Genomic DNA, 11387 nt, shown 5'->3' with positions numbered 1-11387 from the left:
GTGTAATTTTGCTTTCTATTTACTGCTACGTATGAATATACATCATTACAAGTACAAGTCAGTTTGCGTTTGCTTTGACACTTGGAGGTAAAGAGTGTCATATTTATCCAGAAACATAACATGTTTCTACTGAGAACATTTCCCATACCTGATAGTTTTGTCCCGTTATCTGGGTCAGTAGAAACTTCCCACATTTCCCATTGATATGGCACCTCAAATTCAATCCTTCCCCGAATAAGTTTGTATGATATTGCATCACCTAGTTTGGTTTATCCATCATGTAGAACTGTACAGAATTAGCCTTACACAGAAATCTTCTATTGAAGGATTATACAGCTTTATTCTATAAGCTGCTTAATTCCACAATGGAGTCTTTACACTAGTCTAACTCACGAATATCTGACAAGAAATGTATCTTGTAAGAACTGGAACATGCATAATTTATGATATACAGACTGGATCCTGTGGAACTATCAAATGGTCCAAATAGATATCCTGCTAATTTCAATATGTAGCACCAGCAGATTACAATGTAGTCAACTTCATTCTATCCTGTTCATAACACTCTTACTCCGCATCTGTAAGAAAAAGAGGAGACCACACGCACTGAGTTATAGATTAAAATATTAAGTAGTTTACTAATTCTCATCTTTTCATTAACAAACTTTATTTTGATAAACATGTTTATCTACAAATCAATATGTCCATGTTTAATTTTTCAAAACTAACCATTAGAATATTTAGTATTTCAAAAATATTGAATGGAACTGTTTTCCATATACTTCGGGTATAATAATCATAATAATAATCATCTTTCCAAATGGTTAAATTCGACTACCATGTATCCTCAAATAAATGCTCCTCTAATCTTTTTGAAAAATTTTCAATTTGTCTTGTGTAAGTAAGCTTACCAAGATCCACACACGATCAGTAACAGTGTTGGTATTAGCGAAAATTACATAGTAAACCCCAAAGTGAACCAGAAGTAACTGATCCTATATTCAAATTTTGGCATGTTTTTTAAGCTTACTTAAGAATTTTTACGGGAATTATAGTTATAGAAATTACCTCTAATAAATACCCCCTTTTCGAAAATTACATGCCACAGGAGCATTTATTAGAGGATGGTAAATAAATTGAATTCAAATAAATCAAATACCATACCTTTTGGGTTTTCATAGAACTCTGACAAACTGACAAGTCCACATTTCTTCAATGCTTTACTCAACATAGCTCTAGCATTATCCTTCTGTGATAATTTTTCATGCCAATGTATCAGCATATGAAAGGCTTTGTCCTCTGTTAGCGGATGATCACAATTCAACATAGCTATGTGGCAGGCACGTAGACCAAGGTACAGGCCAAGTTTCTTCCAGCTTGTTCCTATCTCACCAGCAAGTTCCAGCAACTCCACATCAGACAGTGCCCTTATTCCTGTAACAGAGAACAAAGTTTGATGAATATTGCAGACAGACTAAATGTTTTGTTTATTTACCAGGAAAATAAACAAAATTTCCCAAAAAAGTAGCAATTACATTTCTCACAATTTATTATACTTTTGGGGAAAATTTCAGTTCACATAATGAAGGATGAATCTGTTAAGATGAATGACAACGCTCATGTGAGCCCACTCTACTAAATACAGAACTCTAATGGATAATGCAATAGCAAACATGCTGTTGAAATTGCCGCAATGGTGTTTCCAACTTGAGAAAAATAAAATTTGATGAAAAAAAATAAAAATAAATAAATTTCGGATTCTATATAGTGCCTTTTTCCAGCTAGATCTTGAAGGATTCAAAGCGCTGTAATTTCGCTGCCATGGTGAATCATCACAATCAGATCGCATCATCTAGGCCAGTTACAGCCGAACCTGGAGCAGACCTATCCACACTTAGATTGTAACATCCACCAATTATCTGTGCAGCTCTCCAAATTCCATTGGGTGAAGGAAGTTTTTGATAACCAAACAACTAATCACCAATTTTTTGAAACTTGTGTTCAGGTCAAATTTGTTATCAAATCATGGGCTAGTTAAGTGGGAATGATCTTTTTTGCATCACTTTGGTAAATTCCTTTATTTCATCTTGTATGACTACCTAGATCTCAGTCTTCTAAGAAAATATAGAATTGAAGCAAATCACTTGCTTTATAATTGAGACTATTACATTTGCAGAGCTGCAATTTTACACAGTAAAGCACATGTGAAGGATCTGGTCTATGGGGGCCAAAAAAGGCAAATTTGAATTTGAGATAAAGGCAAAAATATGCAGTAGAAAACAATGGAATACATAAGAACTTTAGAAAAAAATGTACAGTAGGCCTTTGTTTTTTCATAGCTTAATGTTTGTATAACATAAAAATTATAGTAATTCAATTTTTAAAAAAGCCTCCTTTGCCCCCCCCCATGAAGCAGATCATGCCACATATAAGGGACTGTTTTGGTAGTGTGGACTCATATACAAATGTTAGGAACACCATACCTCTCATTAACCAAAGTTCTTGATATCTGATCCAGAAATTGCACTTACTTTGTGTACGTTTCAGCAACACTGTTGCCTTTGTCAACACTTGATGATGAGTGAATTCGGGGTTAATGTGATGTGATGTGATGAGTGAAAATCCCCAGATGGAAAATCAACTGGCAACACCAAGACCTATGCTGGAGATACATCTAGTGTCGGTTGCCAGTAGGAATCACTCATTATCAAGTGTTGACAAAAGCAACAGTGTTGCTGAAACGTACACCAAGTAAGTGCAATTTCTGGATCAGATATCAAGAACTTTGGTTAATGAGTTTACTCTACCGATCCTGATGAATTTGTTCAACCAACACCATACCTCTCTTTAACACTGCAATCTCATCCTCGTCCTCCTCATCATCCTTCCTATGAAACCACTTCTTGAAGATTTCTGTTGCCACCCACATCTTCTTCCCTTTGCACTTGATCTTGGCCTTAACAAGGCAATCTTCTAGTTGTAACAAATGGAAGCACTTTGGTAGATCTGCTTCGGGTGTGTGACTTTGAAGATCATTGCACGGACAGGCTACTGAGAACTCATACTTGACACCACGGATCCATGTGTACGTCAGCTCATTGAGGGCATGAGTTAGAAAGGTACGGACCTGAAGATGGAGAAGTGAATATTCTGTGAATGTTTTGTAGTCGTTGAAATGATCTGCTTGGATAAAATATTTCAACTGTATCTAATTCATAATCTGAAGTGTATTTTACACTTAGACTTACACCATACAATAAAACATAGTTTATTCAAGTCAATCTTTAACTTACGCAATTTATAATTTCACAGACAGATAGATATCCTATGTTTTCATTGCTTTACTATCATTACTTTGTAATTGCAGTAGTAACACAAACTTCACACATTTTTTTTGTAGCAACATATATTTCAAATTCATGGGCTTAAATTCCTGGACCAGTGTAGATTGATCCACTCCCATGAAAATGTGACTTATGATGAACCAATAATTTATCAATGTAAATAACATGGATTACCATAATTTAACCAATTTGATAACTAGTGTACCTACCATAGAGCATGCCTTGGGACATGGATGATCTTCTATGTTGCTGTTATCCTGTACACCATCTGGAGACAAGACTAGCACCTTACAGATGGTAACCTAAGAAACAATGTCACATCAAATGAACATTAATGCAAGGGATATGAACAAACCATTAGTAGTGGTAACTCTAGAAATAACACTACATTAAGGGGGTGCTACACCCCTGACCAATTTTGTGCCTATTTTTGCATTTTTCTCAAAAATTATAGCTCATTGGTGACAAATAAGATATGTATATTATAGGGGCAAGGACTACAACTACTGCACTGAAAATTCAGTAACTCAAGGCAAGTAGTTATTGATTTATTGATCAAATACTGGTTTTCCCTCATTTTTGACTGTAACTCCACAACTGTTGTCTGTGCTGAAATAAAATTGCCCCTATAATATACATATCTTACTTGTCACCAATGCGGTATGATTTTTGAGAAAAATGCAAAACTAGGCACAAAATTGGACAGGGGTGTAGTACCCCCTTAAAGCAGAACTTATGAACAAATCAAAATAGCCAACAACACATTGCAATGCATTTTAAAGCTTAACATTGTCATCATTATCATTCGTCCATTTTGCTTCTCTGTATTTTCTCCACTTGCAAATTGAGTTGCTTTGAGTCAAGTTGCCAGTCCAAATGTTAACCAGGTTTTAGCAACCTACTACCAGGGGTCAGTGAGTTTGACTATATATTGTTACAACATCTGTAACTGAAATTCTGCATAATTTAAAGGTTTACATTTACCCATCCCAGGAACAAACTGCCTGTCTAAATAACAGTGGAGAACAACTGTTTAAGAGTGAGCGCTTTAGTAAAGAATTAATAATTTTATATCATATCTTTTGAACAATGCTTTTTTTTCAAATTCCCCACAGCATGACCTGCCATAGGGTATTCTTAGACATTTCAATCAAATATAAATGCTGATCCCAAACAGGTTAGCATTTGTTAGGTCAAGTAAACCCTGTGGAATCAACTTCCTCTCACAATTAGATCCACTGTCAACATGACCTCTTTTAAGAGCCAGCTCTCTGAGTGGTACAAGAACAAACTAGAGGAGAGTTTTGATCCTTACAACACATGCTCTTGGGTTATATGTTGCCAGTGTTCTGGTTGTAGGCTTGTGTAGCTTTTTGGGTTTTTTTTCAAAAAATTTTTTTCTAAATTTTTTGGGAGGGGGGGGGTGTCCTCATTGTTTTGATCTTTGGTGGGACTGTCCTAGAGGTGCTTTGCACCTGTTAGTCCTTGCCTTTCACTGGTGCAAAATTTTATCTATATTTCCTTTTTTTGTATGTACTTTTGAATATTCATGTGCAATATATTTTGATGTTATATTATAATGATTGTATATACCAGTGATAAAGTGTAATAAATACATAAATAAATAAACAAGTTTGAAATACTTCTTTTTCTCAAAGTTCATCCCAATCTTGAAGTATTCTCCCTATTTTGAATTCTACCATTAATAACGCTTCTATATACACACCTTAATGCATATTGGGTCCGCTCCTTTCATTTCTAATTGGAAGTTATGTTCATCATCTAAGGTAAAGCTACCATAGCGGAAATACAGCTGTGGCTCTTCACCACTCTGTTGCTGAGACCATCTGGCAGAATGCACTAGAAGACGATGAAAGAGGCCATCTGAGAAGAAGGATAGATTTCAAGTGCTATTAGTTAGTGGTTGGGATTTGCTGCTGTAGATCATCACAAATGTAATACAATTTCGATAGATGATATATGAGGAGACACTAAACAAATCCAATAGTTTAAAACTTTTTTCTTTCATTTCCAAAATGATATGTTCACTAGTCAAGTTTTAGACAAAATGTGCATGTTGCAGTTCATTGATTGAATCATTAATACATGTACCTCTGATACATATACCTCTGTCCATATGCAACATGCAAACATAAAAAGTGGTTTGGTTTTAAATAATTTTTTATCATCTATTTTGGCAATTTTACACCATTTGGAACAAATGTTTAACATTTCTCTGCTTCCAATCAGATATTTATCCACACAGAAGTATGTGCTATATAAATTTATATGTAAATTGTAGAGTTTAATGACTTAACTGCCCTGTATCTGATTTGGCACAAGATTTTCAAAACAGGTCTTAAACAAAGGAACAACTACCATTGCCGACCAACAGCTGGCCATGACATCACTCTATGTGCCATAGGTAGTTGGCAAAATGTAACATATTGTAAAGTTACACTGTCAAGATAATAGAAATTCTGTGATTACCTGGTAAGAACCCTTGGAAGTCAATGTAGAATGTGACAGGTTTACCACTGGCTTCTAATTCCTGCTTGACCTCTTCCTCTGAGCATGGCTGTAAACATGCTGGCACATAATAGGTTAGTGTATCCTCCTAAATGCAATGAACATAATGAACTTTGTAATATTCAAATCATACTTTTCTTACTACTTCAAATATCAAAACAGCATTGCTATAGTCTATATTCAATTACGACATTTTAATTATTCTTCGCTTCATTGCTATAGTCTATATATCTACCTCAAGTCACAAGCACTAGATTTGAAGTTCAGCATGTTCTGCGTTAGCTTAAGTAGCGTTACTTGGTGCATGTATATACTTTTACGCACACGATCAACTTGCCCCATATGTACATGCAAGAAACCACGCTAAGTCAACGCAGCACATGCTGAACTTCAAAGCTAGTGCCGGTGACTCGAGCTAGATATACAGACTATACTTGGTTAAACATTGAGCTTCTCATTATTGAACTGCCTCTCTATCAGGTTTCAACACAGAATGTTATGCTGAACGAACGAACGATTATGATGATTCCAATGAAATGCGCACCGACATCACTGCCACACCAAGGTGAAAATTGATATTGCTAAAAATATGAGAATAAGCACATACCTCTTGAGCCTCTAGTCTTGGACACAGCAAATCAAACATCTCCATCAGGGTTAATAACGCTGGTTTCTGGGGTAATAAATCACTCCACATATGATCAATAAGAGAGTCCTCCAAGATCCCTTCTTCCTTCAGTCTTCTCCACTTATTCTTCTGTGTGGCCCACTGAAATGCAGAAACATTAATATTCAAAAATTTAAACCAGGGTATAGTGCTAAAAAGCTGATCCAATTTAACAACACTTGTCTCATAATCTGCAACAACGAAAAGTGAAGAATTTTTTCTTCAATCAAAATGAATATGTGCGACACCAATACAGTCTACGACGAAAATGTGCTGAGGAATACCACGACATCAAACACGTGGGCGGAGGTGCGCTATGTGACCCAAATCTGAGCCACGCGAACAGGTGGTCACGTCCGTCCAAACAAATGAGGATTAGCCACCATTTGGTTTGCTAACCTCGATTACGTCACTGGGCGGGAAAAACCTCATATGTACTTTTGGCCCTTGAACATGGATAAAGCCTTGTAGGTGTAGACTTTATATTGAAGAGGTTGCTTCATCCATGTTCAAGGGACAAAAGTACATGCAGGAAACACCTCATATTTACTTTGGGCCCTTCAAAATGGATAAAGCCTTGTAGGTGTATACTTTATATTGAATATTTTGCTCCATCCATGTTCAAGGGCAAAAAGTACATACAAGGTTTTTCCCGCCCAGTGACGATTAGTGACTTGGCCTGCAAAAGATGTTTGGCTGATTTTACGCACAAAAGTCAATCATGATGACCTTCACTCCTCATGAATTTATCATGCATATACACCTGATCATGGAGTATACATGGAATAGGCTACATTCTGCAGCAGTCCTTTGCGAAAAAGAATGATTTTTCCAAGTCTTGTATACCCCGAAAAAGACCAAAGTGTCTTGCAATTGCTCAAATTTCCATGAGTATATTCAATTATCAATTTTACCATTCTTATGGCTTTTGTGTGGAATTTTGAGACAAGCTTTTTGAACAATCCTGGAGCCGATGTTATTAAGATCTCCTACATTGATTATTACACAATTTGGCAAACCCTACAAGCCCATTCCAGGAGGTAAAATATCATCTTTTCATCCTTCCTGCACTTACCTGTTTCTGATGCGGCATAACAGTGATGATTCTCTTGAAGATATCAATAAGCCATTGTGGGTTTAATATCACCATATCTTGTAAGAACTGATTGGCTTTGTCCTCTCCACCAAAGTAGATGATGGTGCCAAGATCATGGTAGAATTGTAGCATGGTGTACAGCTCCCTGTCATCGGTAACGCCTAATTCCTTGGTCAGATCTCTCACCTATGTTGGAGTGGAAGATAAATGTCATGTTATAAGCTGGTAGCAAACAACAATTGTAGTTATTTATTATTATTCATCTTTTTCTTTCTGCTTTTCTTTTGTGGGTGTACGAGGGGGTATCCAAAAGTTTTTGACATCGCCCAGAAGGAAAAGAGCTATATTGATGAAATTTTGCCAGTGTAATCACTGGTCCTTATGTACATTATGGTCCAAAAATGGTCTCATAAGTATGTTTACTTTCTTTACAGGTGGCGCTAGATGGGAAGTAGGCGTATAACCTGTTCATGATAAGATCCTCCACTTTCTTGAGTTTTTTCACTGTGGCCACATCATCCGTAAGTGATGGACGTCCACTTCTTGGCTTATCTGTGAGGGTCATGTGGCCAGTTTGGAAATTCCTTTTTCAAAAAGCAACAGTGCCATATAATGGGCAATCATCACCGTAGATAGCTTTCATTTCATCATAGATTTTCTGAGCAATGTAGGCCTAACCCTTCAAATGCAGGAACTTAATCATGATGCATGCCTCAATTTTCACCATCTTGTAGGTTATGCGCCTACTGCCCATCTAGCGCCACCTGTAAAGAAAGTAAACATACTAATGAGACCATTTTTGGACCATAATGTACATAAGGACCAGTGATTACACTGACAAAATTTCATCAATATAGCTCTTTTCCTTCTGGGTGATGTCAAAAACTTTTGGATACCCCCTCGTATGTTGTGGTATGGGGGTATGTAAAACCATTTTTTTGCATTAAAATGAGGAGAAAACAATCCAGGCCAAAATGACGTACAACTACATGTCAAACAAGAATTATGTGGCGTAGGTGAGAGACAAACATACTGATGTTATAATTTTTTATCAAGCAGAAGGGTACCCATACAGCAATGCTAGCGATGCTAATCTAAAGGGCTCCTAAAAAGAAACAAACAGTATAGGGATTGGGACAGGGGTAAACGCACTACTTGAAACTGACTTTGATATACATGTACCGGTTGGACTTTCTATACCCAGGACCAATGGCTGCACCCCCTGCGAAGGAATGAGTGCTCTCATGGCTCATTTACTCAACTCTATAAAAACCACAGTGAGAGCATACGTCTGAATTTAAACTACAGATGTCGCCAACTAAATTCAGATTTTTGTCCCCAAGACTTAGCAACTTGAAACTGTCAGAAATTAAGCCCAGGACCTTGTGCACCAACCAAAGACAAGTACCCTACCCATTACACCATGCTTTCCCTTTTTAAAGCAATATTAACATATTCAGCTAGCATACCTGTTGCAAGCTCATATAGTGTTTGCACTGTGTGATAGCCTCTGCTACAGACTTCTCAAATGTCAGCCATCTCAATGGAATCTTCTCTCCCATATAGGATTCCTGGCTTGCGATGGAGGCTATCTGATGTCTTAGCTCCATCAGCTGTGAAAAATGATATATTTGAAATCAATTTTAACATTTCGGATATTGAATCATAAACATTTGAAAATTAGATCACAGTCCTCATATGGGATTATAATACTTACGAAGAATCTTCTAAACAAAACCAAATTTTACTCACTAGTTGGACAATTTTGCTTTTCATGGTTGAAAAGCATCATCAGAATATTGATTGATGATCACTTCTTCCGGTTGGTTGAATCCAGACCACAGAGGGTGTAGAATTGTCACTCAGTAGAGGATCATATATGTGACTTAGATAGTGGACCCTGTCGTCTCTATCCATAATGTTGGGTCCTCTTCTAAAAATCTAAATTGATTCCTTGATGCGTCTTATATTTGCGTTACACTCCTTGCTAAGGATTATTAATTATTCCCAATCTATTACATGGTTCTGTTGAACTGCATGGTCTACAATAGCCAATTTTTATTGTTCAGTTTCTGACTGTTTGCATGTTTGACGTATGTAGTTTTGTTTTGTCTTTTCCACCCTCATAAAAGACAAAACAAAACTACATTCCTGTTGATAGTGCTTACCTCTGCATCTGCCTGGTCATTGGAGCTGTTTTCAATAGCAAAGTATTTACTGACTACATGTTGTTCATATGGTTTGCCAGCAATCATATCGCTTATACTCTGGAACTTATCACTCACCTGTGTGTAAGAAAAATATATCAAAAAGCTTATAACGATGCACAAAACACAAAAATCAATATTGGAACACATTTTCATTATACCCATCATTACATATTTAAAGATCATTTTTTACCAATGCTTTTATATGGCTGTGAATCTGGTGACATGGAAAATAACAAATGCATTTGCAATATCATCCTACAGGATTATGTTCAACATCAAGCGGACTGTGTGAGGAACACCTGGATCTATGCTAAGTGACACCCAGCATATCATCAACCTAGTAAGGCAGTGTCAAATTTGCTTCCTCGGACATATCCTGAGGATGCCAGTGGATGAGCCATGTAGAAGATTTAATATTAATATGTATAATATTGCAACTTTATTGGATCAGCATAACTTTCTTATTTTGTGGCTAAAAAGTATTTTATGAAGTTCAATCATTATGACTCAAGGACCTGAGATGACAAACAAAAATTAAAGAGAGGAAAAAATGGGAAGAATTACTTACAATACTTTTCCTTTCTTCCGGATCCTGACTGAGATTGCCACTTTCCCTGTGTGTTCCTATGATGAAGATTGGCGGTGATAACTGAGGTTTGTCTTCAGATGGTATTGGTTGGTTTGTAGTTGCATATGCATAAATAGATTGCATCCAGAAATCTAAGAAACCAAGCCCTGTGAAATCATGGAATCGAGATTGCACCTGCAAGAAAAATGCCACAACTTGTTACTACCGTATTGAACCTACAGTCCTGGCCATGAGTAGTTTGAACACTTGTGTCAAAGTAAGACTGTTTGAAACCTTATTTATGTTATACTTGGCATATTAAAATTTCGCTTTCTTTGGTGTGATGTCTGAACCCTTCCCTACCATGACAGCCATCCCCCTTCTCCACCAATCAATGTTGGATGTTTCTAGGGTTGCATGACCAAAAAAACAACTACCAACATTGATCAGGGGGAATGGGAGGCATATTTGAAGTACCCACGTTAAAGTGTTCTAACAATTATGACCGGGATTGTAGATAGCATACCATGAGGCCTTCTCTAACCTATATCAGTTAAAAAGCCTTTTTTTAATGTGTTTTGTTTTATGAAATTGGTTCAAAACTAACACAAAAACAATCTGGAATCAGTGACAATGACAATAGTTCTAGGTTCTTTATTTTGAATTGCAGCATTATTTTGCACAGAAAATATTCAGTTTGACTTTCAAAACATAATAAATAATAAGCAGAGATGTAAGTGAGGTAACGATCCACTCCATGAAAAACATGCGAGCCTAAGGTGACCACCTCGTCAAATTTCCGGAATTCTGGGGGTGCAAGGGGGCTTGTCCGGGGAATAGGCTGCAGGGTATCATCCCCTCCAAAAAACTTTTTTTTTGTGCTCTTTTATGACAAATTATCATCTTCCAATTCCGGAATTTTTTTTTACATTTCCGGATTTTTTTTTGGCCACATTTCCGAAATTCCAGGAAT

The 11387-nt window shown here is 36.7% G+C and overlaps 1 protein-coding gene across 3 annotated transcripts in view; it reads right to left on the bottom strand.

The window, feature by feature from the left end:
• Window positions 1-427: 427 nt before the first annotated feature.
• Window positions 428-11387, bottom strand: part of LOC140153448 (uncharacterized) — a 65438-nt gene continuing 54478 nt past the window's right edge. For all 3 annotated transcript variants that reach the window (XM_072176203.1, XM_072176204.1, XM_072176205.1), the window contains exons 23-33: window positions 10415-10609; window positions 9805-9921; window positions 9106-9249; window positions 7616-7822; window positions 6481-6642; window positions 5835-5961; window positions 5071-5228; window positions 3554-3646; window positions 2842-3127; window positions 1165-1434; window positions 428-578 (exon numbers count right to left, since the gene is read on the bottom strand). In XM_072176203.1, the coding sequence (XP_072032304.1) occupies window positions 568-578; window positions 1165-1434; window positions 2842-3127; window positions 3554-3646; window positions 5071-5228; window positions 5835-5961; window positions 6481-6642; window positions 7616-7822; window positions 9106-9249; window positions 9805-9921; window positions 10415-10609 (1770 nt within the window). In that variant the 3' untranslated portion in view covers window positions 428-567. The remainder of the gene's footprint in view (window positions 579-1164; window positions 1435-2841; window positions 3128-3553; window positions 3647-5070; window positions 5229-5834; window positions 5962-6480; window positions 6643-7615; window positions 7823-9105; window positions 9250-9804; window positions 9922-10414; window positions 10610-11387) is intronic.

The sequence above is a fragment of the Amphiura filiformis genome, chromosome 5, assembly GCF_039555335.1.
Source record: "Amphiura filiformis chromosome 5, Afil_fr2py, whole genome shotgun sequence".
Lineage (NCBI taxonomy): Eukaryota > Metazoa > Echinodermata > Ophiuroidea > Amphilepidida > Amphiuridae > Amphiura > Amphiura filiformis.
Note: the sequence above shows the minus strand (reverse complement) of the source record. Positions and strands in the feature narration are given on the sequence as shown.